The following is a 25,617-nucleotide window of genomic DNA, read 5'->3' as shown; positions in this document are numbered from 1 at the left end:
ATCCCCATCTTTTAATTATGGATACACATTTTATCATGAATATCGGCTATCACCGCCATTAACAGATTTAAGGTGGTCAGGATTTCCGGTTTTTTTGCTTGTCTCATGGCTAATTACCCAGTAATATGCAGGGTCTATGTATGCTACTAAAGGCAGGCTTTGGATGTAAGCGGTTTTCATAGTTTGCACGATTTATGTATATGGACTTTGCGGTCATTTACCTAAATTAAATGCATCAGATATGAGAATTTGTCTATATTGGCTAGTATTTGATAATTCTATTTCTAAATGTTTTCATATAATAGCAGCCTGAAGTTTGTCATAACAGACATGCAATGAATTTTTGTTGAGTACTTATTATTTTGAACGAATCAACTACTTATTTATGGAAACTGCTATACTCTATTAAAGTCACATTGCTGTTTTTCATCACTTTAACTTAAAGAATTATCTATGTTGAGGATTAACCATAGTTATTTAGGTGTCTTGTGCACTTAATATGAATATCATGTACTATTACCATTTGTTATAACAATGGTGATTTGATTTACATATATCTTCAAAGAGAAAATTGTATCAGCTATTATCTACAGGTGTATGTGTATAGAGTGAAGGGTACTAATCCGGCTGAGTGGTTTTTCCAGCTGTACACACACAACACACACACAAGTAATAGTATTAATACCTTCTTCTTGACACAACAGTACTTCTTATACCTAAGAATTGATACATAATGAATGTATCTCTGAGGAGACATGAAGTGGAATACAACGCTATCAGGCCAGTAACACTGTATGAACAGATAGTTACAATATTCCCACTAGTATTGCTAGGATAGACTGTGTCTTATCTACTCTGCCTCCTTTTTACAACTAGGTATCAGATTAGACAATGGGCATGACTGAATTGTATCACCATTTTAGCAATATCTAAATAGAAATTGGTTGATAATGAATATGTAAAGACCTGAAGTTATCTGACAAACCACAAATTTAATACTGTCTGTGTATCTCTCTATTAACTGCTGATAATCTCAGGGTGAGTAATTCTCTCATTGAGGGTCCTATGCAGATATGTAAGACCGTCAACAGCAGAAACGAAAACCTGAGCAACATCACTGTTACTCTGTTGTTTCTAAGGGCAACCTGCTTTTTAAGAGATCTCTCACTCCCCATAGATAGCCTATATGCATAAGTGGGGAGCAGCAGAATCCAATCTAGCAGTTTCTCTGCCCTGACCATCCTTACCTAACACTTTTTGACTATAACTATTCTTGATAATGGGGACAAACGATTATTAGCTATGTAGGCTTTATGTGCAATTGTATCAGTTCTAATATTTTGCCTTGTGTGTATAGAACAGGGTACGCATACCTTCTAATATTAACATGTACTACTCTTATTAAGGATACTTGTTAGAGGTACCTTGATCATTATTATCATTATTATTATTATTTTTCTTGAGTAACATACAATTGTTATTTATTACATGTATGGTTAGATAACCACTGCCTATTTATTTATATCCTTGTTTAAATCAGAGAGTATTGTGTATTTATTTATGGGAGAAGTGTGTTTTGTATATATTATATATATTTATTTTGCCTGATTGTGAGGGAATTTATTTTAAAATTATGTAATAAAAGTTAAATTTTACTTAATATCTAATTATTAACAACAATATGAGAGTGCTCACATCACAGAGTTTCTTTCCTTTTTTCTTTATCTTAAAACCATAATACTGTACTCTAGTGAGCACCACCGCTATCAAGATAATTATCCAGCAATTGCTTTATATCAAGTGATAAGCGGACTGATATCGTTTTTCTATTTCTTTAATAATTTTTGACTTAGATATGACCTGTGCGACAATTTTCCCCTCTGTTCCCCTCCCTCTTTTTTACATGATGTATACGTCGACAACAATGTGTACAACGACTCTCACCAATTTCTGCACTCACTTCTCCTGAGACTGCTGAATCACACCTAAACCAGATTCTAGAAAAAGCCCTTGATGAAGTTGCTCCAGCTACCCATCACCCACCAAGTAAACTTAGACGTCATCCATGGCATTCTAACTCAACAAGGCATCTACAAAAACGTAAAGTAGAACATCAGTGGCGAAAGTCTCGTACTCCAAGTGACTTCCTCACATATAAGACTATCTACAACTCTTATCGTACTGCTCTGGACACTGCCAAACAAACATATTTCCAATTTCTAATCTCTGCTCAAGCTTCTAACCCCAAGCAACTTTTTAATACATTTAAACTGCTTCTTTCCCCTCCCTCACCCAAACCACCTGCTACTATCTGTGCACAAGATTTTGCTTCATATTTCAAGGAAAAGATTGATAAGATCCTAAATGAAATGGTGGCTCTTCCCCAGCTAATGACCTGCTCAATTCCCTACCTGAACCCTCTGGCACAATCTCTTCGTTTGACCCCACAAATGAAGATGAAGTATCTACACTCTTCTCATCCTCCTACTCTATTACCTCTCCTCTAGATCCTATACCCTCGCAAATCAGTAAAGCTCTGTCTCCTGTGCTCATCCCAACCCTAACTAAAATCTGTAATCTGTCTCTCTCTACTGGCAACTTTCCATCACTGTTCAAACATGCAATGATTACTCCCATTCTGAAAAAACAAAATTCTGACCCGAACACTCTCAAATTACCGTCCTATCTCCCAGCTCCCATGCCTCTTCAAGCTACTTGAGAGACTTGTGTACATCCGCCTCACACTTTAACTCACACAACTTATTGGACCCATTTCAGTCTGGGTTTCGTTCCCAACACTCCACAGAGACAGCACTGACTAAGGTAGTAAATGATCTGGTCACTGCCAAGGCTAAAGGTCATTACTCACTCCAAATTCTTCTAGATCTCTCTGCTGCTTTTGACACTGTTGACCACTCTCTTCTCAAACAAACACTACAATCCCTAGGTCTTAAGGACAAAGGAGCTTATTCAGACCTGGTCGTTAGCTCTACGAGCTCGCGACCGAGTCGATGTTGCTCCAGTGCACATGCGCACGACGGAGCCGGCTCCGTCGTGCGCATGTGCGAGACCCGGCTAACGACGGGTGAGCAGTCGTTAGGGGTCTCGTAGCTGACGGGGTGAGCTGTCGATGTTGAGTGGGCGGGCTGGGGACGTGCCCGGCAAAACTGAGGCGTTCCTATCGGAATGCATGCCGTTTGGGGCGGCCCCACTGACATCATCAGTGATGTCAGTGGGGAGCTTCCTGCTCAAACAGGGTCTCACCGCAAGCCCCGATGGACGCAATGGTCTTGACCATCGCGACCATCACCCTTAGCGGTCGTTAAAGCTGTGGGTGTTAACAACAACCGACATGGAGGCGGCCGTTAAGGATGCAAGCGGCCGCCCTGTTTCAGAACGACCGCTTGCATCCTACGACAGCCTCATCCAAAGCCCTTTCTTGGTTCTCTTCCTACCTATCTGATCGCTCTTTTACTGTTCGTTTTTCTGATTCTGCCTCCTCTTCGCTACCTCTATCAGTTGGAGTACCACAAGGCTCTGTCTTAGCTCCTCTGCTATTCTCAGTCTATACCACCTCTCTTGGCAAACTAATCCGCTCTTTTGGATTTCAGTACCATCTGTATGCGGATGATACTCAAATCTACCTATCCTCCCCAGATTTATCACCATCTGTATTGGTCCGTGTCACTGAATGTCTTTCTGCCATTTCATCTTGGATGTCATCTCGCCGCCTGAGACTTAATAATTCAAAAACAGAAATAATTATATTTCCTACAGCCAATAACAGTTACCAACCTGATCTCTCGATCATGGTTGATAACTCGACAATCCACCCTGCCCCAAGAGCTTGCTGCCTAGGTGTCAAACTTGACTCTGAACTGTCCTTTGTTCCCCACATTCAATCTGTCTCAAAATCATGTTACATACATCTAAAAAACATATCCAAAATTCGACCATATCTCACACAAGACACTGCAAAAACTCTGATCCATGCACTCATTATTTCCCGCATTGACTATTGCAATAGTCTCCTTACTGGCCTTCCCAAAAACAGGCTGTCGCCATTACAATCTATTATGAATGCAGCTGCGAAGCTTATCTTCCTTGCCAAACGTTCAACGTCTGCTGCCCCTCTCTGTCAGTCCCTCCATTGGTTGCTGGTTTTCTACCGTATTCAATATAAAATACTTTTACTTACACATAAGGCTATTAACCAAACCACACCAACATACATCTCTTCACTTATTTCAAAATATCTCCCAACCTGACCTCTCCGCTCAGCACAAGATCTGAGTCTCTCATCCCCACGCATTACTTGCTCCCACTCATGGTTACAGGACTTTCTTTGGGCTGCACCGACTCTATGGAATGCCTTACCACACACAATAAGACTTTCCTCTAGTCTCCAATCCTTCAAGCGTTCCCTGAAAACTCACCTCTTCAGGCAAGCTTATCAAATTCCAGAACCGACCACATAACCTTCATAGCTTCCATGTCTAATTACATCCCCTCTCACAGTCCACACATAACCTCAACACATTGTCTTTCTTTCATATACTCCTGACATTTGGCCGACATTCCTGTGTGACTGGATCATGCAGCCAACCAAGAAACTCTGCATTCTGGCTGGACCAAAATGCAATATATATAGCACCTATCCTTGTGTATCAATGCCTATTTCCCTATAGAGTGTAAGCTTGCAAGCAGGGCCTTCCTACCTATATATCTGTGTGTTACTACCCAGTTTTGTTCTATTTATGTTTCCAATTGTAAAGCGCAACGGAATATGCGGCGCTATATAAGAAACTGTTAATAAAATAAATAATAAATATACACGTAGGCTATAGATATGTATACATGCAGGCTATAGATATATGATGTATGCACGCAGGCTATAGATATATGATGTTTACACATGCAGGCTATAGCTCTATATGATGTATACACGCAGGCTATAGATATATGATGTTTACACACGCAGGCTATAGATATATGATGTTTACACACGCAGGCTATAGATATATAATGTATACACGCAGGCTATAGATATATAATGTATACACGCAGGCTATAGATATATGATGTTTACACACGCAGGCTATAGATATATGAAGTTTACACACGCAGGCTATAGATATATAATGTATGCACTCAGGCTATAGATATATGATGTTTACACACGCAGGCTATAGATATATAATGTATGCACTCAGGCTATAGATATATGATGTTTACACACACAGGCTATAGATATATGATGTATATACGCAGGCTATAGATATATGATGTTTACACACGCAGACTATAGATATATGATGTTTACACACGCAGACTATAGATATATGATGTTTACACACGCAGACTATAGCTATATGATGTATACACGCAGGCTATAGATATATGATGTACACACGCAGGCTATAGATATATGATGTAAGCACGCAGGCTATAGTTATATGATGTACACATGCAGGCTATAGATATATGATGTATGCACACAGGCTATAGATATATGATGTATACACACAGGCTATAGATATATGATGTATACACGCAGGCTATAGATATATAATGTATGCACTCAGGCAGCTTTGCAATTGCGATCCTTGCAGATATGGTAATGCAGGATGAGGTATCACGCCTCCTGTGCATTACTTAACTGAGCTGCGTTGTTCAACGCAGCATTGGCTAATCTGCGTACCATCGGCCGGCTGCCGTGACCCATAGGGTTCCGCAACCGGCCGCCGCAGTTTACAGGAAGAGGTCAGGAAATCTCCGTCACCCGACAGAAATCCTGGTCTCTTCCCACCCCCCAATGGCAACGATACGCCTTTTTCCGGGTAATGGAGGCTGTCGCCGCCTTCAAATGGCAGCAAACTGTCTATGCCCCCTATGCGATGCCCACGGTAGTAGTACCCTCTTGTCGTGTCCCCTATACAATGCCCACAGTAGTAGGAATATATACATACACACATACACTATATGCACAGGACTACTATCTATTATACGAGCATAGTGACCCCACCTTATCACAATACACTGATTTCTGGAGAAAGTCGCTGATGTCACTTGTAGAGCTGTGTAGGCTCGATCCGCCACAGCAAATATATGAGGAGGGAGAGAGCGTATCGGCTGAGAGCTGTATACATCAGACACCTGTGGGGAAGAGAAAAAAGTCAACTACACAAAGTAACTTCAGTTCTGAGAACCATTGTCTCCGTTACAGAGAAACATGTTACCACAATGAGAGCAAACATCTCGGGGATCGGCGCCCACTGCCTTCGGAGGAAGATTGCTGGGGTGCGTTACCATAAAGCGTGAGCGCCGTGCAACTTGGTAGCATAAAACATCTTTTCCCTTAAAATGCATCTTAATTGCAAAGTGATGCGATTAGGACGCACAAGCATCTTATGCTGATTGAAATGACATGCAATATAACTTGTGATCACTGATACTCGTATATAAGTTATTACCTGGAAGCTGGAGTCAGTCGGTACATTTCCGTCAAACCCAAATGCACCTAAAACTATTTCTGAATCCACAAAACTGCTATAAATTTCCTTAGAACACAGGGGGAGATGTAAGAAGGTCAGAAGCGGTAAAAGCGCACGTTGTGTGCGCTGATACCGCTTCTACCCGGTGTATGATTGGGGTGCTGTCCCCTGCTGCGGCGGCTGCCGGCTCCAGGCTGCAAGCGGGGATCTCGCAATACTTGCGAGATCTCGCGCACGCTAAGTGGAGCCAGCCGGGCCTGAGACACTAGGCTAATGCACTGCGGTCTCTAGCAAGTAGCGCCGGAGGGGGGAGTTAATGCTCCCCCTCTCAGGCCGATGAGATGTTCATAAATCTCATTAGTAGTGCTTTACCGAGGCGAAGCAGGAAGCATTATAGCGGCACGTTAATACATCTACAACACTGAATATTAGCATATGTGGGTCAGAACATAAAAGGGAACTTAATTAGGTTCCATGGAATATGAATGTTACATAATTTACATTTAAGGAAACAGTTTAAACTTTGTACGCCATATTTGTGCTCATTACATTCCCTTACACATAGGATTGTATATCATATAACTAACTCATGTTTTATTCATTTTATGTTATGAGAATTATTTTATTTTCACATTTTCATTTTGTCACCAGAATTATTATTTGTGCCAATATGTGCACAGGGGCGTATGTTCATACCAGGTGCCCAGAGGCAAAATAGAGGGTGGTACACCCCTGTGCTTTCACCACCAACACCCCAATAGTAACCAGACACACACCCCTCATTCATCAACACCCCAGCAGCATCCAGACACTCCCCTTATTATTATGGTAATTATCAGACACTCCCCCTATTTACTACCAACACCCCAGATACCCCTCATTCACCATCAAAGCCTCAGCAGCACCCAGACATCCCCCTTATTCACCAACACCCCAGCAGCACCCAGAGATCCCCCTTATTCACCACTAACACCCCAGCAGCACCCAGACACCCCCCCTTATTCACCACTAACACCCCAGCAGCACCCAGACACCCCTCTTATTCACCACTAACACCCCAGCAGTACCCAGACATCCCCCTTATTCACCACTAACACCCCAGACATCCCCCCTTATTCACCACTAACACCCCAGCAGCACCCAGACATCCCCCTTATTCACCACTAACACCCCAGCAGCACCCAGACATCCCCCCTTATTCACCACTAACACCCCAGCAGCACCCAGACATCCCCCTTATTCACCCCTAACACCCCAGCAGCACCCAGACATCCCCCTTATTCACCACCAACACCCCAGCAGCACCCAGACATCCCCTTATTCACCACTAACACCCCAGCAGCACCCAGACACCCCTCTTATTCACCACTAACACCCCAGCAGTACCCAGACATCCCCCTTATTCACCACTAACACCCCAGACATCCCCCCTTATTCACCACTAACACCCCAGCAGCACCCAGACATCCCCCTTATTCACCACTAACACCCCAGCAGCACCCAGACATCCCCCTTATTCACCCCTAACACCCCAGCAGCACCCAGACACCCCTCTTATTCACCACTAACACCCCAGCAGCACCCAGACATCCCCCTTATTCACCACCAACACCCCAGCAGCACCCAGACATCCCCTTATTCACCACTAACACCCCAGCAGCACCCAGACATCCCCATTATTCACCACTAACACCCCAGCAGCACCCAGACATCCCCCTTATTCACCACTAACACCCCAGCAGCACCCAAACATCCCCCTTATTCACCACTAACACCCCAGCAGCACCCAGACATCCCCCTTATTCACCACTAACACCCCAGCAGCACCCAGACATCCCCCTTATTCACCACCAACACCCAGACATCCCCCTTATTCACCACCAACACCCCAGCAGCACCCAGACATCCCCCTTATTCACCACCAACACCCTAGCAGCACCCAGACATCCCCCTTATTCACCACTAACACCCCAGCAGCACCCAGACATCCCCCTTATTCACCACCAACACCCCAGCAACACCCAGACATCCCCCTTATTCACCACCAACACCCCAGCAACACCCAGACATCCCCCTTATTCACCACCAACACCCCAGCAGCACCCAGACATCCCCCTTATTCACCACTAACACCCCAGCAGCACCCAGACATGCCCCCTTATTCACCCCTAACACCCCAGCAGCACCCAGACATCCCCCTTATTCACCACTAACACCCCAGCAGCACCCAGACATCCCCCTTATTCACCACTAACACCCCAGCAGCACCCAGACATCCCCCTTATTCACCCCTAACACCCCAGCAGCATCCAGACATCCCACTTATTCACCACTAACACCCCAGCAGCACTCAGACATCCCCCCTTATTCACCCCTAACACCCCAGCAGCACCCAGACATCCCCCTTATTCACCACTAACACCCCAGCAGCACCCAGACATCCCCCTTATTCACCACTAACACCCCAGCAGCACCCAGACATCCCCCTTATTCACCCCTAACACCCCAGCAGCACCCAGACATCCCCCTTATTCACCCCTAACACCCCAGCAGCACCCAGACATCCCCCTTATTCACCACTAACACCCCAGCAGCACCCAGACATCCCCCCTTATTCACCCCTAACACCCCAGCAGCACCCAGACATCCCCCTTATTCACCACTAACACCCCAGCAGCATCCATACATCCCCCCTTATTCACCATCAGCACCCAGATATCCCCCTTATTCACCACTAACACCCCAGCAGCACCCAGACATCCCCCTTATTCACCACCAACACCCCAGCAGCACCCAGACATCCCCCCTTATTCAGTGGCGGTTCTATGGGCGGGCTAACAGGGCACCACTGAGTCCCCAGAAGAAAAAAAAACAGCGCTGGTCTCCCCCACCCACGCTAGCACCTGCAAGGAGGGTGCATTTTGCCGGGCGCCCGCTGAGATTTGTTACCAGTGGGCACCCGGCTCCCTCCCTGCAGCAGCAGCCGAAAGCCAGAGCTCACTGCTGAGCTTCGGCTTCCGGCTCCCGCAGAGAGAACTATGGGAGGGACGTCATGACGTCTCTCCCATAGATCCGTGGAGCCACGGTCAGACCAGATGCAGGAACAGGGCTTACGGTAAGTATTGTGATTGTATTTTAATTGTATTTTTGTTTTCAGAAGCATCAGCACTGGGGGCAGGACTATATAGGGGGTTTTACTACTGGGGGCAGGACTATAGGGGGTCATTACTACTGGGGGCACTACTAACGGGGGCATTACTACTGGGGGCACTACTAACGGGGGCATTACTATAGGGGGGCATTACTACTGGGGGCACTACTAACAGGGGCATTAATATAGGGGGGCATTACTACTGGGGGCACTACTAACAGGGGTACTACTATAGGGGGTCATTACTACTGGGGGCACTACTACTGTGGGCATGGCACTACTATAGGGGACATTGCAACTGGGGGCTTTACTATTGAGGGAATTACCAATGGGGGCACTACTGAGGGCACCTCTACCAGGGCCATTGTGTAAGGGGAACCACTGCTGTGGGTATTGTATAAGGGCACTACTTCTGTGGGGCTTGTGTATAAGGGGCACTAATTTGGGCATTTTGTAAAAGTGGCACCAGCACTGGGGGCAGGACTATCTAGGGGGCATCACTACTGGGGGGATTACTATAGGGGGCATTACAACTGTGGGCACAACTAATGGGGGCATTACTATAGGGGGCATTACTACTGGGTGAACTACTAATGGGGGCATTACTACTGTGGGCAGGGCACTACTTATAGGGGCATTACTACTGTGGGCAGGGCACTACTATAGGGGGCATTACTACTGTGGGCAGGGCACTACTATAGGGGACATTACAACTGGGGGCATTACCAATAGGGGCAATTCTACTGGGGGCACTACTATTGGGGGAAAAAAAGTTTCATATCCCACATCATCATCTAGGGTTTTTCCTACTGTGTATTACTTCAATCATGTATCTAAACGTAATGGGGTGGCAATACTTCTTCAAGGTACCCTCCCAATCCAACTATTTTATACGAAAAGTGATAATGATGGTAGATACATTATGATTCGTGGTAGGATCGGACATGAGGAGGTTACACTGGCTAACCTGTATGCTGTAGGCCAGGCCAGATTTTTTCGTCATTTTTTTCCAATAACTTTTTTTATACAGATGGGGTAAGACACTAATAGGTGGAGATTTTAATTCTGTTCTCTACCCACACTTTGATAAATCAGGCCTCCCCACTGGTGGTAATTCAGGCCTCAATTCCTCTGCCCTCCTTAAGTGTATAGCCGAGGCTCGTCTGTTTGATGTTTGGCGCTCCCTCAATCCCACCACTCGAGACTATACTTTTTATTCTAACCCTCATGACGTTTACTCTCGTATAGATTTGTTTTTGTGTTGTGCGTCTCTATCACAAACAGCTCATCGTTCCTCTATCGTCCTGAACACATGGTCTGATAACTATTTTGGTGGCAGTTTTTGACCTCCTGGAGTCCACAGAGGGTAGACCTTCCTGGAGACTAAACAAAACCCTATTGAAAATTCCTCAGTTTCAGGAAACTGTTAAAACCAAACTTCAGGATTATTTCGCTTTAAACTTCCCCAGCGAATGTAACCTGTCTACGATTTGGGAAGCCCATAAGGCAGTTATAAGGGACTTCACGTAGAAAAAAAAAGAACAGGAACAACGTATTAACTCACTAACCACTTCTATTGCAAATTTGGATAGAGTACACAAATGCACCTTCTCTAGAAAAGCTCTGTCTCAACTTTCTCAGGCCCGTGCTGAATTGCAATCCCTTCAAGCTGAGAGGGTTGAATGCTCCTTACGCTGGGCTAGCAAGACGGTTTTTGATAAAGGTAATAAGGCCCACACTTTACCTGCAAATAAACTTCGTACCAAACTATTACTTTTATTAGATGCCTCAGATAAACCAACTTACGACCCCAAACATTTCATTAATATTTTTTTTAAATATTATGAAGCGTTTTACAAAGTGCCTCCCCCCTCCGACCCTCTAGTTCATGTTGAGAAATGTTGAGTATTTAGACTCTTGCGAATTATTGAACACTGATATTTCTTTAAAGGAACTGGAAGATGCTATCAAATCCCAAAAACCATCTAAAGGCACCAGATCCAGATGGATTTCCGATGGCATACTATAAAACATTTGCCCCCCAACTCATGCCCCATATGATTCAATTGTTTAATAAGATTATGCACGGCGCGCCATTTCATACCAACTCGACTACTTCTCGGATAGTAGTCATTCCGAAACCGGGTAAGGATCTTTCCCTATGCACTAACTATAGGCACATATCTTTATTGAATACCGATATTAAGTTGTAAAACAGATGAAACACCATTTTGGCCTCTTTAATTGACTCTGATCAAGTGGGTTTTGTCCCGGGTAGACAGGCCTTGGACAACAACTATTAATATAATTCACCACATTAATTCCACCAAACTTTCCTCGGTTGTACTGGCCCTTGATGCGGAAAAAGCGTTTGACCGCATTTCCAGGCCATTTTTATTCTCAAAAATGTCTACTTTTGGTTTTCAGGGTCACTTTATGTCGGCAGTTAAGGCTTTATATTCCCACCCTTCATCATCGGTTACAACCAACGGCTTTTGCTCCCCTCGATTTACCTTGTCTAATGGCACACGCCAGGGATGTCCACTTTCACCGTTAATTTTTGCTCTATACAATGAACCACTGGCAGCACGTATCAGGGTCAATGTGCGTATTGGGGGGGATCACATTGGGGCAAAACCAGTACACAATATCCCTATTCGCAGATGATGTTCTATTGACATTATCCAACCCATTGGTGACTCTTCCCAACATACAATCTGAATAGTCATTATACGGTTCTCTCTCGGGTTCTAAAATAAACTCCAAATCAGAAGCTCTAGCTTTAAATACTTCTCTCCAAATTCGGACAAGCCTGGCCTCTTAAGTTTCAATTTATTTGGAGACCTTTGGCTATTAAATATTTAGGAATATCCATCACAAAAACCTATTCCTCCCTATACAAAGCTAATTATATCCCCTTGATTAAGACATTTACACAAGATCTAGACAGATGGAATCGAGTGTTTATTTCATGGATAGGTAGGATAAACGCAATTAAAATGAATCTCCTCTCTCATTTATTGTACTTCTGGTCTTCTGGTTGCAGTTCCCAATTCAGCACTTGTCCTCCTGCAGAAACTCTGCAATAGGTTTATAAGGGCTGGACATGAACCTCGCATTTGGAGATCTATTCTAGCTAAGAGTACAGTCTCGGGTGGTCTGAGTCTACCCATATTGCAGAATATAAAAATCGAATTACCGCAATAATATGGATGGGTGAGAAAGGCGCTCCTGGGGATGTAGAAATAAATGGATATTTCTTTAGCAGCCTAAAACCTATCGAAAACCTCTTCACCTGAGGTATAAAAGCTATATAATCACACTAAATGAATGGTTCGTGGGCGCTCCCCCCTACTAGTAGACTCCGGACATATTTATATGCAACTTCATTTAATAAATGTACTTCATAAAACACATAAGATACAGTAGTAGTAGTAATAAAATTTGAGTAATAATGTTGTAGTCCAACTTATTAAAAAACCTCCCAATGTGCATGTAAACAAGAGGAAATAATCACATGAGGGTATAAAAACACTTTCAAAAGCGTGTTGTAATCAAATAAAAGAATAAATCTCCATATAAATAAAAGCACTTTCCTTAAATAAACGATGTTAATAGTGGATGCACCTCATGAATAAAGTGCCAGTGCTTGTCAAGTAGAAAACAATCAATAGGATTCCTACCATCAGAAAGAGTATGGGGCCCCTTAAACCCCCCGGACCTAGGAACTCCGGAAGGCTGAATAAGGGGAAGGATGTTCTGGGCCCCAAAACTTGTACCTGAAGGCTCCAATCCTCAGTCACTGCCGCCAACACGTTTCGACCGTCTCCTGGGGTCTTTATCAAGGCTTAACTAACTTGTGACTGAGATGGGTTTAAATACCCTCCAAATGACTCACTTCCTGTTTAGGTTAATTGCCCCGGAAACGATATAAAGGCACATAAATATATAAAATATATGTGACTATGTTGTCTCTCTATATGTAGCAACACATATGGGCCCCTTATGGAAGACAAATACATATTTTTTTATATAAAAACAATTTTAAATTATATACATCAAAACACAGCGGTGAACCGGAAGTGACCTCATTTCCGGTGACCGCATTAGTCCGCTCCCGAAGAGATCCACTATTGTATCTTCTTGTGGTTAGTGAGCCACCGGATCTCCATTGTGATGAGAAAACAACTTATCTTCCCTGGATGGGACACTTTACTTCCTGTTCGTTGCAGTCCTACTGGAGATGACGTGCGCTTCTAATCGCGTGGTCCCGTCATTTGCCGAACTTCCGGTGTCCACCGAAAGTGACGTTCCGTCCTTTCCTCCATAGAAGGATCGCCATATTGTTTATGGGCAAGTGGATTAAAGTGGTTTAAAGCAGGATGATGAACTATGCGATGATGCAGCATCAAATTACCACTTGCCCATAAGGATGTAAAGTGTCCCATCCAGGGAAGATAAATTGCTAGAGTCCAGAAACAAGACCAGGATCAAGCCCAGATTATGCAGTGTCTGCAGACTTTAATGCAACAAGTCAGTACCGCCCAGCCAGCACCGATACCATCAACCTCACCTCCTGAGGTGACTGTACAAGCTGCAAGTGCTTCTGCAACATTATGCATCCCGAATCCTACGAAGTATGATGGGGACTCTAAGGACTCTCGAGGATTCCTGAACCAGTGCTCAATTCAATTTGAGGTCCAAGCAGCAAATTTCCCGTCTGACAGGACAAAGGTGGCCTACGTGATCTCGTTGCCGTCTGGACAGGCTTTGGCTTGGGCTTCTCCATTATGGGAGAGAAATGATCCCCTGGTTAACAATAGCAGAGTTCCTGAAGGTTTTCCGAAGAGTCTTTGATGAGCCCGGTCGAGTATCCTCTGTGGGATAGGCTAGTCTACAGCCGAAACAAGGTAATCAATCTGCATGACAGTATGCGGTGCAATTCCGAACCCTTGCTTCAGAATTGGGGTGGAACAACAAAGCCTTAGTTGCCGCCTTCATGAAGGGTCTGTTCGATCAGATCAAAGATGTGCTCGCATCCAGGGAATTGCCAACTTCTTTGGATGACTTGATCTTCACCTTTAGGCTCGACCCATGTTTCACGGCACCAATGGAACCTCCAGAAGAGCCCATGTAGGTTGGGAAATCTCATCTTTCTGTCACGAAGATAGAAAGGAGGTTTAAAAACAGACTTTGATTATACTTTGGCGAACCAGGTCATCTTCTTTCCGGCTATCCAAAAAGTCCGGGAAATGGGAGGGCCTAATTGATCAAGGGGTGGTCAGATTAGGTACATTTCAACACACCCCAAAAAACCGTGAAGTTCCTCAGTTCTCCATTGATGTGACCCTGGTCCTGGGAAAGTCCTCTGAAGTCATTAGGGCTTCCCTGGACTCAGGTGCCGATGGCAACTTCATTACAGCTAAAAAAAAGTTCTAGAGCTAGAAATTCCAATTATGCCAATTCAAAACACCTCTCAGTGTCATCAGGGAGGATGGGAATCAACTTCCCACAGCGACCATCCACTTCCGGACGTCAGAGATTATTATGCAAGTAGGGGCTCTCCATCAGGAATCAATAGCATTTTATATACTTCCATCAGCCGAGAGTCCTGTTATCCTGGGTCTTCCTTGGCTCCACAAGCATTCTCCTGTGCTAGATTGGGAGGAACCTCAAATTCTATCGTGGGGGCATCGATGCCATGGTTCCTGTTTGTCATCCGTCAAACCTCCTAAGCGACTCATTCGGAGTTCAGTCATTTCTCCGGAAGTTCAGCTTCCAGCTTCATACAGGTCCTTCCAAGATGTCTTTAGTAAGAAAGCCGCTGAGACACTCCCTGCTCATAGGGACTGGGATTGCACTATTGACCTATTGCCTAGGAAAGAGTCACCTTGTGGAAGAATTTTCCCTCTTTCTCTTCCTGAATCCCAGTCAGTGTCTGAGTATATTCAGGAGAATCTGGAGCGCGGGTTCATCAGGGAGTCCAAATCACCTGCAGGTGCTGGTCTATTCTTTGTCAAAAAGGACGGATGTCTGAGAACATGCATAGATTACCAGGGCCTGAATGCTATTACCATCAAAGACCAGTTTCCATTACCTCTGATATCTAAACTTTTCGACTGAATTAAAGGAGCCAAGATTTTCACCAAGCTAGATCTTCGCGGGGCCTATAATTTGATCAGGATTTGGGCTGGAGATGAGTGGAAGACAGCCTTCAATACTTGTAATGATCACTTCAAATACCTGGTCATGTCGTTTGGGTTAAGCAATGCTCTTGCTGTCTTCCAAAAATATACGAATCACATCTTCAGGTTTTTGCTCTATATATACATTGTGGTATATCTAGATGACATCCTAATATTCTCAGGGGATGTAACAAGTCATTGCCTGCATTTAAGTGAAGTGCTGACACGACTTCGGGCCAACCAGCTGTTTTGCAAACTTGAAAAATGTTCCTTCAAGCAAGAAGAGCTAATGTTTCTGGGATATATTATCTCTGGTTCCTGCCTTCAGATGGATCCGGCAAAACTAGCTGCCATTACTAACTGGCCTCGCCCTGTTGGGTTAAAAGCAATACGAAGCTTCTTGGGATTCTGCATTTCTATCGCCAGTTCATCAAAAACTACTCAACCATAGCGGTCCCAATCACTGTGCTCACCAAGAAAGGACAAGATACCCGGAGATGGTCTCCTGCAGCTGAAAAGGCCTTTGTTCTTTTAAAACAGTGCTTTATGTCAGCTCCTATTCTAAGACAACCTGATTGCGTTCTGCCTTTCTTCTTGGAAGTGGACGCTTCCACGGTTGGAGTTGGGGCTGTACTGTCACAAAAGAATAAGCAGGGCAAGTGGTACTCATGTTGGTTCTTTTCCCACAAGTTTTCTGCTCCAGAGAAGAATTATGCAGTTGGGGATAAGGAGTTACTGGCTATTAAGCTGGCGTTGCAAGAGTGGAGATATCTGCTGGAGGGTGCAAAGTTTCCGGTGTCAGTTTACACAGATCATAAGAACCTCACTTATCTCAAGACTGCTCATTGCCTGAATTATCGCCAGTCCAGGTGGTCGCTGTTTTTTGACCGTTTTAACCTGGTTATTACCCATCCTCCAGTTTGCAAGAATGTAAAAGCTGACGCCCTGTTTCAAGCATTCAATTCTGCCCAGGAAGATGAAGCAAAGGAAGACAAACCAATTTTAAATCCTGGGTGCTTTGTTGCAGTTACGATGGTCAAGATCCCGCCAGGGAAAACATTTGTAGCACTCGAACACCAATCTAAGGCCCTGATTCAGAGCTGGACACTCTAACAGAGTGCTCGCTCTGAATCAGGGCAGATTTTTTTTATTTTTTTTTAGAATGGCCTCCTGGCCGCTCGCATAGCTGTGGGTAACCACCCACAGCTATAGCGAGCGGCCAGGAAGATGGTCGCAATGGTCAAGATCATTGCGACCATCGGGCTTGGGACGAGACCCTTGTGGTAGGGTCTCGTTGCCGCAATCCCCAGAGAGATTTCGGCTCTAACAAGTGATGTCAGTGGAGAGATTCCGGCTCTGTTAGAGCCGAAATCTCTCTGGGGCTTGCCCCAAATGGTAGGCGTTAACATGGGAATGCCTCCATTTGGGCAGCCACCCCCCCGGCCCGCCCACCAAAGGGGGCATGCTGTCACTCAACATCGACAGCATGTCCCCTTTGGTGCGAGACCCGGAGCAAAGGTTTGCCCATCGCTATTTGGGTCTCGCGCATGGGCACGACGGAGCCGGATCCATCGTGCGCATGCGCTCTGGGCCTCCATCGACCCGGTTGCGAGCGCTCAGCGCTTGCGACCGGGTCAGAATCAGACCCTAAGTTACTCCAGTGGGCTCATTCTTCATGTTTTTCAGGTCATGCAGGAGTGGGGAAAACTTTGGAACTGATCCTTAGGGGTTATTGGTGGCCGACCGTACGTCATGTCAAGGACTTTGTGGCAGCCTGTACCATCTGTGCTCAGCATAAAGTGCCTCCTCAACTTCCTTCGGGGTCTTTATGTCCACTTTCAGTACCTGACAGTCCTTGGTCCCATATATCCATGGACTTTATAACAGAACTACCCTCCTGCCAGGGGTTCACTACTATATGGGTAGTGGTGGATAGGTTCTCCAAAGTCGCCCACTTCGTCCCATTAAAAGGGTTAACGTCAGCTCTGAAGTTGGCTGAGACATTTATAGAGGAAATCATCAAGCTACATGGGTTTCCCAAAGACATGGTTTCAGACCGTGGTGTACAATTTATTTCCAGGTTCTGAAGGGCATTATGTAAATGTTTTAATATCAATTGAGTTTTTCATCTGCGTTTATCATTCTCAGGGTAATAGTCAAACGGAGCGCGTAAACCAAGATTTAGAGAAATTCATTTGGATATGTGTCTCAGCTAATCAAGATGATTAGGTTTCCTTGTTGCCATGGGCTGAATATGCTCACAATAATTTGTACCATGAACCATCAGGGCACTCTCTATTCTACATTCAGTATGGGTTACATACTATGATACCAGAAGTACCAGCTATCGAGTCAGAATCTGTCCCAGCTCTGGGTGGCACAGCGAGTCGGTTCTTCAGGATTTGGAGGGAGGTGAAAAAGAATTTGTGTAAGGCCTCTTCCAGGTATAAGCGGATGGCAGACGAGAAGAGAAGAGGGAGTCCTGTACTGAACCCTGGTGATAAAGTCTGGTTATCCACTAAGCACTTGCGATTAAAGGCTCCCACCATGAAGTTTGCTCCCAGATTCATTGGTCCTTCCCAGATTCTTCAGGTCATCAATCCAGTGGCTGTTCACTTAAAACTTCCTGGTACTCTCAGGATTCCCAACATGTTCCATACCTCTCTCCTGAAACCATTGGTGCTTAATCGATATTCGAGACAATGCTACCCGTGACATCCTCACAGGCTTCTGGCGAGCAGGTAGCAGGGAGATCCCAGCGCCTGCTGCCGTTGACTCCCTCTGTTGAATGTGCGCAGACGGTCGCGGCGCCCCTAGGGGCGCGTGCACAGTACTGCAAGTGGAATTAAAGTGACATGTCAGGATTAGGGATTTGCTGATTGGGGCTGAGTTGAACCTTGACCTATTATAAGGTAGTTCCTGGGAGCACCTCAGTGCCAGAGTATAGGCTCCATTCCATACTCCAGCATTCCTGTGCATATCATGATTATTTGGTTCTGAGCTCAGCTATTCCCTGTGACCCATTTACGCCTGCTCCCTGGTACCGTCTCGTCTGTTTGGCTCTGACCCGGCTTGTCGACTACGCTAATATCATCTGTATTCCAACTAGTACACCAGCACCTGTATAGGGAAACCTAACCTGAGGGCCGCGACCTGTGTCGGATGCAGCCAAGTCCATACCTTCTTGCGAGGGTCCCTGGTGAATACCACCAGCACTTTAGACTCCGGGCCTCAGGAATAGGTCTAGGCAATTCCCTGAATACGGGTTGGGTCCACTGTCTGCCCGAGAGTTTGCGACAATCACTGAGGGCTAAAAATTTCACATATGAAAGTTTCTTTAGGTCGTCTATTATCCTACCAAATATCATGAAAATCTGAGCTGGTCGGGTTGGACGCTGTGATGATTTGGCATGGAATGACCCTCTTGGTACTGGTTAGGCTGCTGAGAAGCTCCATGTGTGGGGCTCTTCTGGACACAATTCTCACAAAAGACCATCTCCTGTGTTCCCTGCAAATGGCCAATCACCGGCTGCACGCAGACACTTCCCAGGCTCTTTCTTAACCAACTACTTCTTGGCTCCCATGTTAGGCATGAGGTACACTAGAAATGAAAACACCCTATTACTAGCCTAATACCAACAACCTGAATAACTAGGCACCCACTAACAAGACTTACTGAGCACTAATCAGCTGTTGGGATGAAGAATCAGATTCCATATTCAAGCTGCAGACATAGTAGATAAGTAGAAGAGAATATCACTCACCATTTAAAGTCCTCTGACCTTTAGCCCGGGTTGGGCACATGCGCAGTGACAACTGCACTGGATTCTGGTCAGAATTAGTGATGCACTCCTGCGCACTCCAGCCAGATCTACGCTACGGCACCATCTTTGTTTGTACTTAGCCAGGGAGCTCCGATTGAAAATGCTCCACCAGCTGCAATGACTGCCATGGACCCAAGGGCAGGCATCCTCATCAAACTTCAGTATAGTACCGGTTTTCAGCCATCTGCCTTCATGACGACCACCCCGGGGTGCCACCCCGCCTCAACAGGCAACTATTTAGGAAAAAAAAAAAACTTTCCTACATCTGTACTGTTAGGAGACAGGAAGAAAAAGACGAGGAGCCGGAATAAATACAGTAAGGGGAGGGGCGGTCCCTGAAAAAACTTCCTGTCTATACTAGGGGAACAGCTCCTATATCCCAAAGTGAGGCTGCCATGTAGAATTGAAGTATATTATATATATATATATATTGTAACATGGGGTGTTGAAATGAGGATTCCAGACAGGCAGGTACTCAGTAAAGCAATGCAGGGGGTCCCCGTATGGGCCACCATAAGTGACAGACAGGCAGCTACTCAGTAAAGCAGAGCAGAAGGTCCCCATATGGGCCACCATATGTGACAGACGGGCAGGTATTTGTGGTAAAGCAGTGCAGAGGGTCCCCGTATGGGCCACCATATGTAACAGACAGGCAGGTACTCGGTAAAGCAGTGCAGAGGGTCCGTGTATGGGCCACCATATGTGACAGACAGGCAGGTATTTGTGGTAAAGCAGTGCAAAGGGTCCCCGTATGGGCCACCATATGTGACAGACGGGCAGGTACTCGGTAAAGCAGTGCAGAGGGTCCCCGTATGGGCCACCATATGTGACAGACAGGCAGGTATTTGTGGTAAAGCAGTGCAGAGGGTCCCCGTATGGGCCACCATATGTAACAGACAGGCAGGTACTCGGTAAAGCAGTGCAGAGGGTCCCCGTATGGGCCACCATATGTAACAGACAGGCAGGTACTCAGGAAAGCAGTGCAGAGGGTCCCCGTATGGGCCACCATATGTAACAGACAGGCAGGTACTCGGTAAAGCAGTGCAGAGGGTCCCCGTATGGGCCACCATATGTAACAGACAGGCAGGTATTTGTGGTAAAGCAGTGCAGAGGGTCCCTGTATGGGCCACCATATGTAACAGACAGGCAGGTACTCGGTAAAGCAGTGCAGAGGGTCCTCGTATGGGCCACCATATGTAACAGACAGGCAGGTATTTGTGGTAAAGCAGTGCAGAGGGTCCCTGTATGGGCCACCATATGTAACAGACAGGCAGGTACTCGGTAAAGCAGTGCAGAGGGTCCTCGTATGGGCCACCATATGTAACAGACAGGCAGGTACTCAGTAAAGCAGTGCAGAGGGTCCCCGTATGGGCCACCATATGTAACAGACGGGCAGGTATTTGTGGTAAAGCAGTGCAGAGGGCCCCGTATGGGCCACCATATGTAACAGACAGGCAGGTACTCAGTAAGGCAGTGCAGAGGGTCCCCGTATGGGCCACCATATGTAACAGACAGGCAGGTATTTGTGGTAAAGCAGTGGCATTTTAATAGCAGCAAACTTGCACCTTAGCATATGTGAGGTTAGGCCTGCACACATACAGGCACAGAACATAAAATAAACTAACAAACATAAAAGTCTCAGCACTCTGTGTGCTAATCAGTCAGCAGTGGCTTGCAGCCACAATTTGGGCTTGCTCTCCCACCACAGCCCTTGGACCCTGGCACTACAACACTCTGTCCCTACAGCATCAGGGTAACGAGCATCAGGTGTGTGAGAGTTTTAACCCTTCCTGTGCCCCAGTGATTATACCAGCTGGATCTGTGTAAATGTGAAACCCTGGAATTCCACATGACCAGTGCTAATGCAGAACACAGGTTTCACTCCAGCCTCCATTAGAGGGAGCAGATTCCACCAGAATGTGGGTAATTCAGGTGAAAGACGACCCCTGAGGCTCACTTGCACTCGGGAAAAGTTTTCTTTGGATCCATGAACGTAGAGTACTTCAACTAAGCCCGACACCTTTTCCACTGCCTGGGCAGGACAGCCTCTGAGATCAGGGTTAGCTCACTCCCTGAGTCTATAATAGCTGGGAGTTCTCAGCCATGCAGTAACACAGTTTCCCACATTAACGTTGGTCAGGAATCCAGGGATACCATCGTGCAAAAAGGCGGGGTAACCTATCGCCCATACTAACAACCCCACACTCCATAGGCTGTTTTTTTGAGACAGTCCCGTCTTATGTGACCTGGTTCTCTGCACTCATAGCAAATGACCCTGGCATCTCCAGCGGCGTTTCCTTGAGGGGGGGTGACAGTCAGGGTCACAGGTCAATGGGGTGCCATCGTAATGGGTCGTCCATTCTCTGGTTTCTTTCCTGGCATTTTTGTCATATTTCCTGCGGCCTCATATTGCTCCAATACTGTAACCAAATTCTGAGGATCAGTGTGTATGACCCAGCGCTGCATATTCCCCCCCTAGTGTTCTTATACACTGGTCAACAACCACCGTCTCTACAATCTGAGCGGCAGTGTGGTCTTCTGGCTGGAGCCAACTCCGCCCCTGTCGGGCGAGTTCTACAACCTGCTTCCAAATAGGGACCCCTGGTAATAGGGCCCATTCGTGGAAGCGCTGCACTTTCCCAGAAGGACTGAGACCTAACCTAGCTAGAATGGCACTTTTAACTAGGTCATATTTCTCTGCATCAGCAGAGGACAGATCAGCATAGGCTTTCTGAGCCCCACCAGTGAGATAGGGGGCAAGTCTATCAGCCCAAGTATCTGCTGGCCACTAAACGCTGTGCCACCCTCTCATATACTGTATCAGCAAATATGCCTCTGGGTCATCTGAGACAGACACTTTCTCCAGATGCCCAGCACCTGGTGTGCCCATTGACTAGGTCACTAAAGCTGGCCACACACTAGACCAACTTACATCCAACCAGCCAACTAGTTGATTGGTTGGAATGAAACTCTGGTAAGGTAAGAAAGCTATTTGCTCCCAAACGCCGGAAAATGGACAAAAACTGTTGTTTGAACAAATTGTTTAGATCAAACATTTAACAAACTTGTCTGACGCCATTTTCATCTGTTTTCTGGCATTTAGGAGCAAATTGCTGATCATCAGTTACTCCCATACCTTACCAGATTTTCATTCCAACCAATCAACTAGTTGGATAGGTGGATGAAAGTTGGTCTAGTGCAGTGGTAGCCAACCCTGGTCCTCAAGAATCATAAGTGATATAATTAGCTCCACCTGTGGATCTTTCAAATGTGTTAGTCAGTAATGAATACACCTGTGCACCTGCTGGGTGACCTGGAAAACGTGAACTGTTGGTAGCTCACGAGGACCGAGGTTGGCTACCCCTGGTCTAGTGTGTGGCCAGCTTAACTGTAGCATTTGTTCCACTGTCTTTTGGTGAGAGGCCAAGAAATGTACTATAGTGCGAAAAACTTCCTCCATTTTTATAGTGAGAGGGTATGTACAAGTGCAGGTGCTTTTAGAGAAGCCAGTTTACACAAATAAATATATATCTTTCTTTCAGCAAAGCAATTGTAATTAATGTTAGAAATCACTGACTTTTTCCCCCAGCAATGCAGGGGTTACACAGAACACAGGGGAAATAATGGCTTCTTCTTTTCCAGCAATGCAGGGGTTACACAGAACACAGGGGAAATAATGGCTTCTTCTTTTCCAGCAATGCAGGGGTTACACAGAACACAGGGGAAATAATGGCTTCTTCTCTTCCAGCAATGCAGTGCTTAATTAGACCTCAGTAATATATGTGTCTTGCTCTTGTTCAGTCAACAGGTGAACTTAATTATGCAGCATACTAGCTGGTGAAGATACTAATCAGCATTTGTTATATCTCAAGCACCTTCGTAAAAACAAAGCAAAGTAACTTTTTTTTCTCAGTACATAAACAGCATTTGCACAATGCATAGCAAGTTACAGTGTCCTTCATATAACTGCTGTTTTTTTCTGGTTCACCAACCATACTTACGTATACCGAACGTTCTGCCTAGTCCATTCCTCTGCCATGCTGGAAGCGGCTGGCATATACGCTGTAACAAAGCAGTGCAGAGGGTCCCCGTATGGGCCACTATATGTAACAGACGGGCAGATATTTGTGGTAAAGCAGTGGCATTTTAATAGCAGCAAACACTGCACCTTAGCATATGTGAGGTTAGGCCTGCACACATACAGGCACAGAACATAAAATAAACTAACAAACATAAAAGTCTCAGCACTCCGTGTGCTAATCAGTCAGCAGTGGCTTGCAGCCACAATTTGGGCTTGCTCTCCCACCACAGCCCTTGGACCCTGGCACTACAACACTATGTCCCTACTTCCTGGCTGCTACTCAGCATCAGGGCAACGAGTATCAGGTGTGTGAGAGTTTTAACCCTTCCTGTGCTCCAGTGATTATTCCAGCTGGGTCTGTGTAAATGTGAAACCCTGGAATTCCACATCTCCACTGCTAATGCAGAACGCACAGGTTTCACTCCAGCCTCTCCACTCAGCTCCTATCTGTCATGCTACAGGCTGTGTTTGAAAAATGACAGTTAGGAGCTGATTGGTTGGTAGTTAATCACTCTCCAATTTATACTCTTCTATGTATGGAGGCAATTGGCTGTAATCTTTTTGGGTGTTTATATTAAGAGGGGTATGCGCTTAGCGATTTAACCAAGCGATTGCACGATAACAACGTCGTTATCGTGCAATCGCTTGCAAATCGCGCATGCATTGGGCATGTTTTGGTCGGAAGCGACCAGCGATGCACGTGCCCGCTGGTCGCTGCCGACATCGCCCGTACATGCTGGTCAACCTGACGATCTCGTCAGGTTCAGCATGTGCGAGGATGAGGGATGTGTCTGGACTGAATGAGTGAATGTTCAGTCCTAGCACATCACTAGATATACAAACGAGAGCACGACTGCAATGTCATAATCGTGCTCTTGTTTGTATATCTATAAGTGGATACCCGCCTTTAGTTTTAGATATTCAGGTTTAGAACACATCCAACACATATATCACTACAGGCATTGGTCCTTTTCTTTTTTACATATGTATATATCAGTTAACTGAATGCCCTCATAACAGGATAAGTACATCAGCAAATAGATGCTGCACTCCAGACTTGAAATAATTACATAAGAACAGTGTTAGAAAGAGAGAGAGCAAGTTACAGGCTGTGTAAGGAACTGATTGGTTGGTACTTTTTCACTCAACTTTTCAAGGCTTAGTACCTCCATATGTGGTCACTACATTGTAGAGACAAGAGGGGGGGGGGTAAGAGGACGAGCTGCCTCACGGAGCTGCTGGGGAGGAGGGGGGGGCAAAGGGCTTAGGATAGGGACTAGTGGTAAATGAAAGGGGGGAAAAAGGCGATGGAGAAAGCAAAAAGATAAAATAATAAATGGAGACGGTAACGGATACACAAACTATGATGTGAGGTCGTTGCTTGAAAATGGGAGGAGCTCGGACTTGATGTGGGGGGAGGAATAAAGAGAGGGGAGGAGTCCGGTATAATTCCCTTGTCAAAAAATAAACCATCTAAATCCGTCTCCGGCCGGGATGTACTAAATGGAAAAAGCGATAAAAACCCAGTTTTTGGGGAGTACCGCATTTTCCATATGCATTATTGGCTGGTCGCCGGGGCTCCGAAGTGGAGGGTAGCGCCAGCTTTGGTATGTGGGATCCGATCAGATCCCTCCCAGCATGCCCTGCGGCCGCCGCGTCACACTGCGCATGTGCAGATGGATCATGGGTCATAAACCTGGAAGTCCAGGGCGCAGCGCTGATCGCAATGGACAGCTCTTATTGGAAGAGCTGTACTTTGCTGTACTGATCATGTATGCAATCAGTAAGGATGCAGTGACTGGCGAGATGTACTCCGCACAGTTAGTACATCACTTTTTTGTAAACACAATGAAAACCCCCAACTATCACCCTCAGCAGCGCA

At 45.7% G+C, this 25,617-nt stretch overlaps 1 protein-coding gene across 1 annotated transcript in view; it reads right to left on the bottom strand.

Moving 5' to 3' along the window:
• LOC148443397 (unconventional myosin-VIIa-like) overlaps nucleotides 1-25,617 on the bottom strand; it is a gene marked incomplete at its 3' end in the record, with an annotated part of 418,660 nt that overhangs the window by 382,154 nt on the left and 10,889 nt on the right. The window contains exon 3 of the mRNA XM_088462885.1: nucleotides 6,026-6,156. Coding sequence (XP_088319011.1) covers nucleotides 6,026-6,156 — 131 coding nt within the window. The remainder of the gene's footprint in view (nucleotides 1-6,025; nucleotides 6,157-25,617) is intronic.

Source organism: Taudactylus pleione, unplaced genomic scaffold, assembly GCF_031769625.1.
Source record: "Taudactylus pleione unplaced genomic scaffold, aTauple2 ptg001283l, whole genome shotgun sequence".
NCBI classification, from domain to species: domain Eukaryota; kingdom Metazoa; phylum Chordata; class Amphibia; order Anura; family Myobatrachidae; genus Taudactylus; species Taudactylus pleione.
This window is presented reverse-complemented; position numbering and strand designations above follow the sequence as displayed.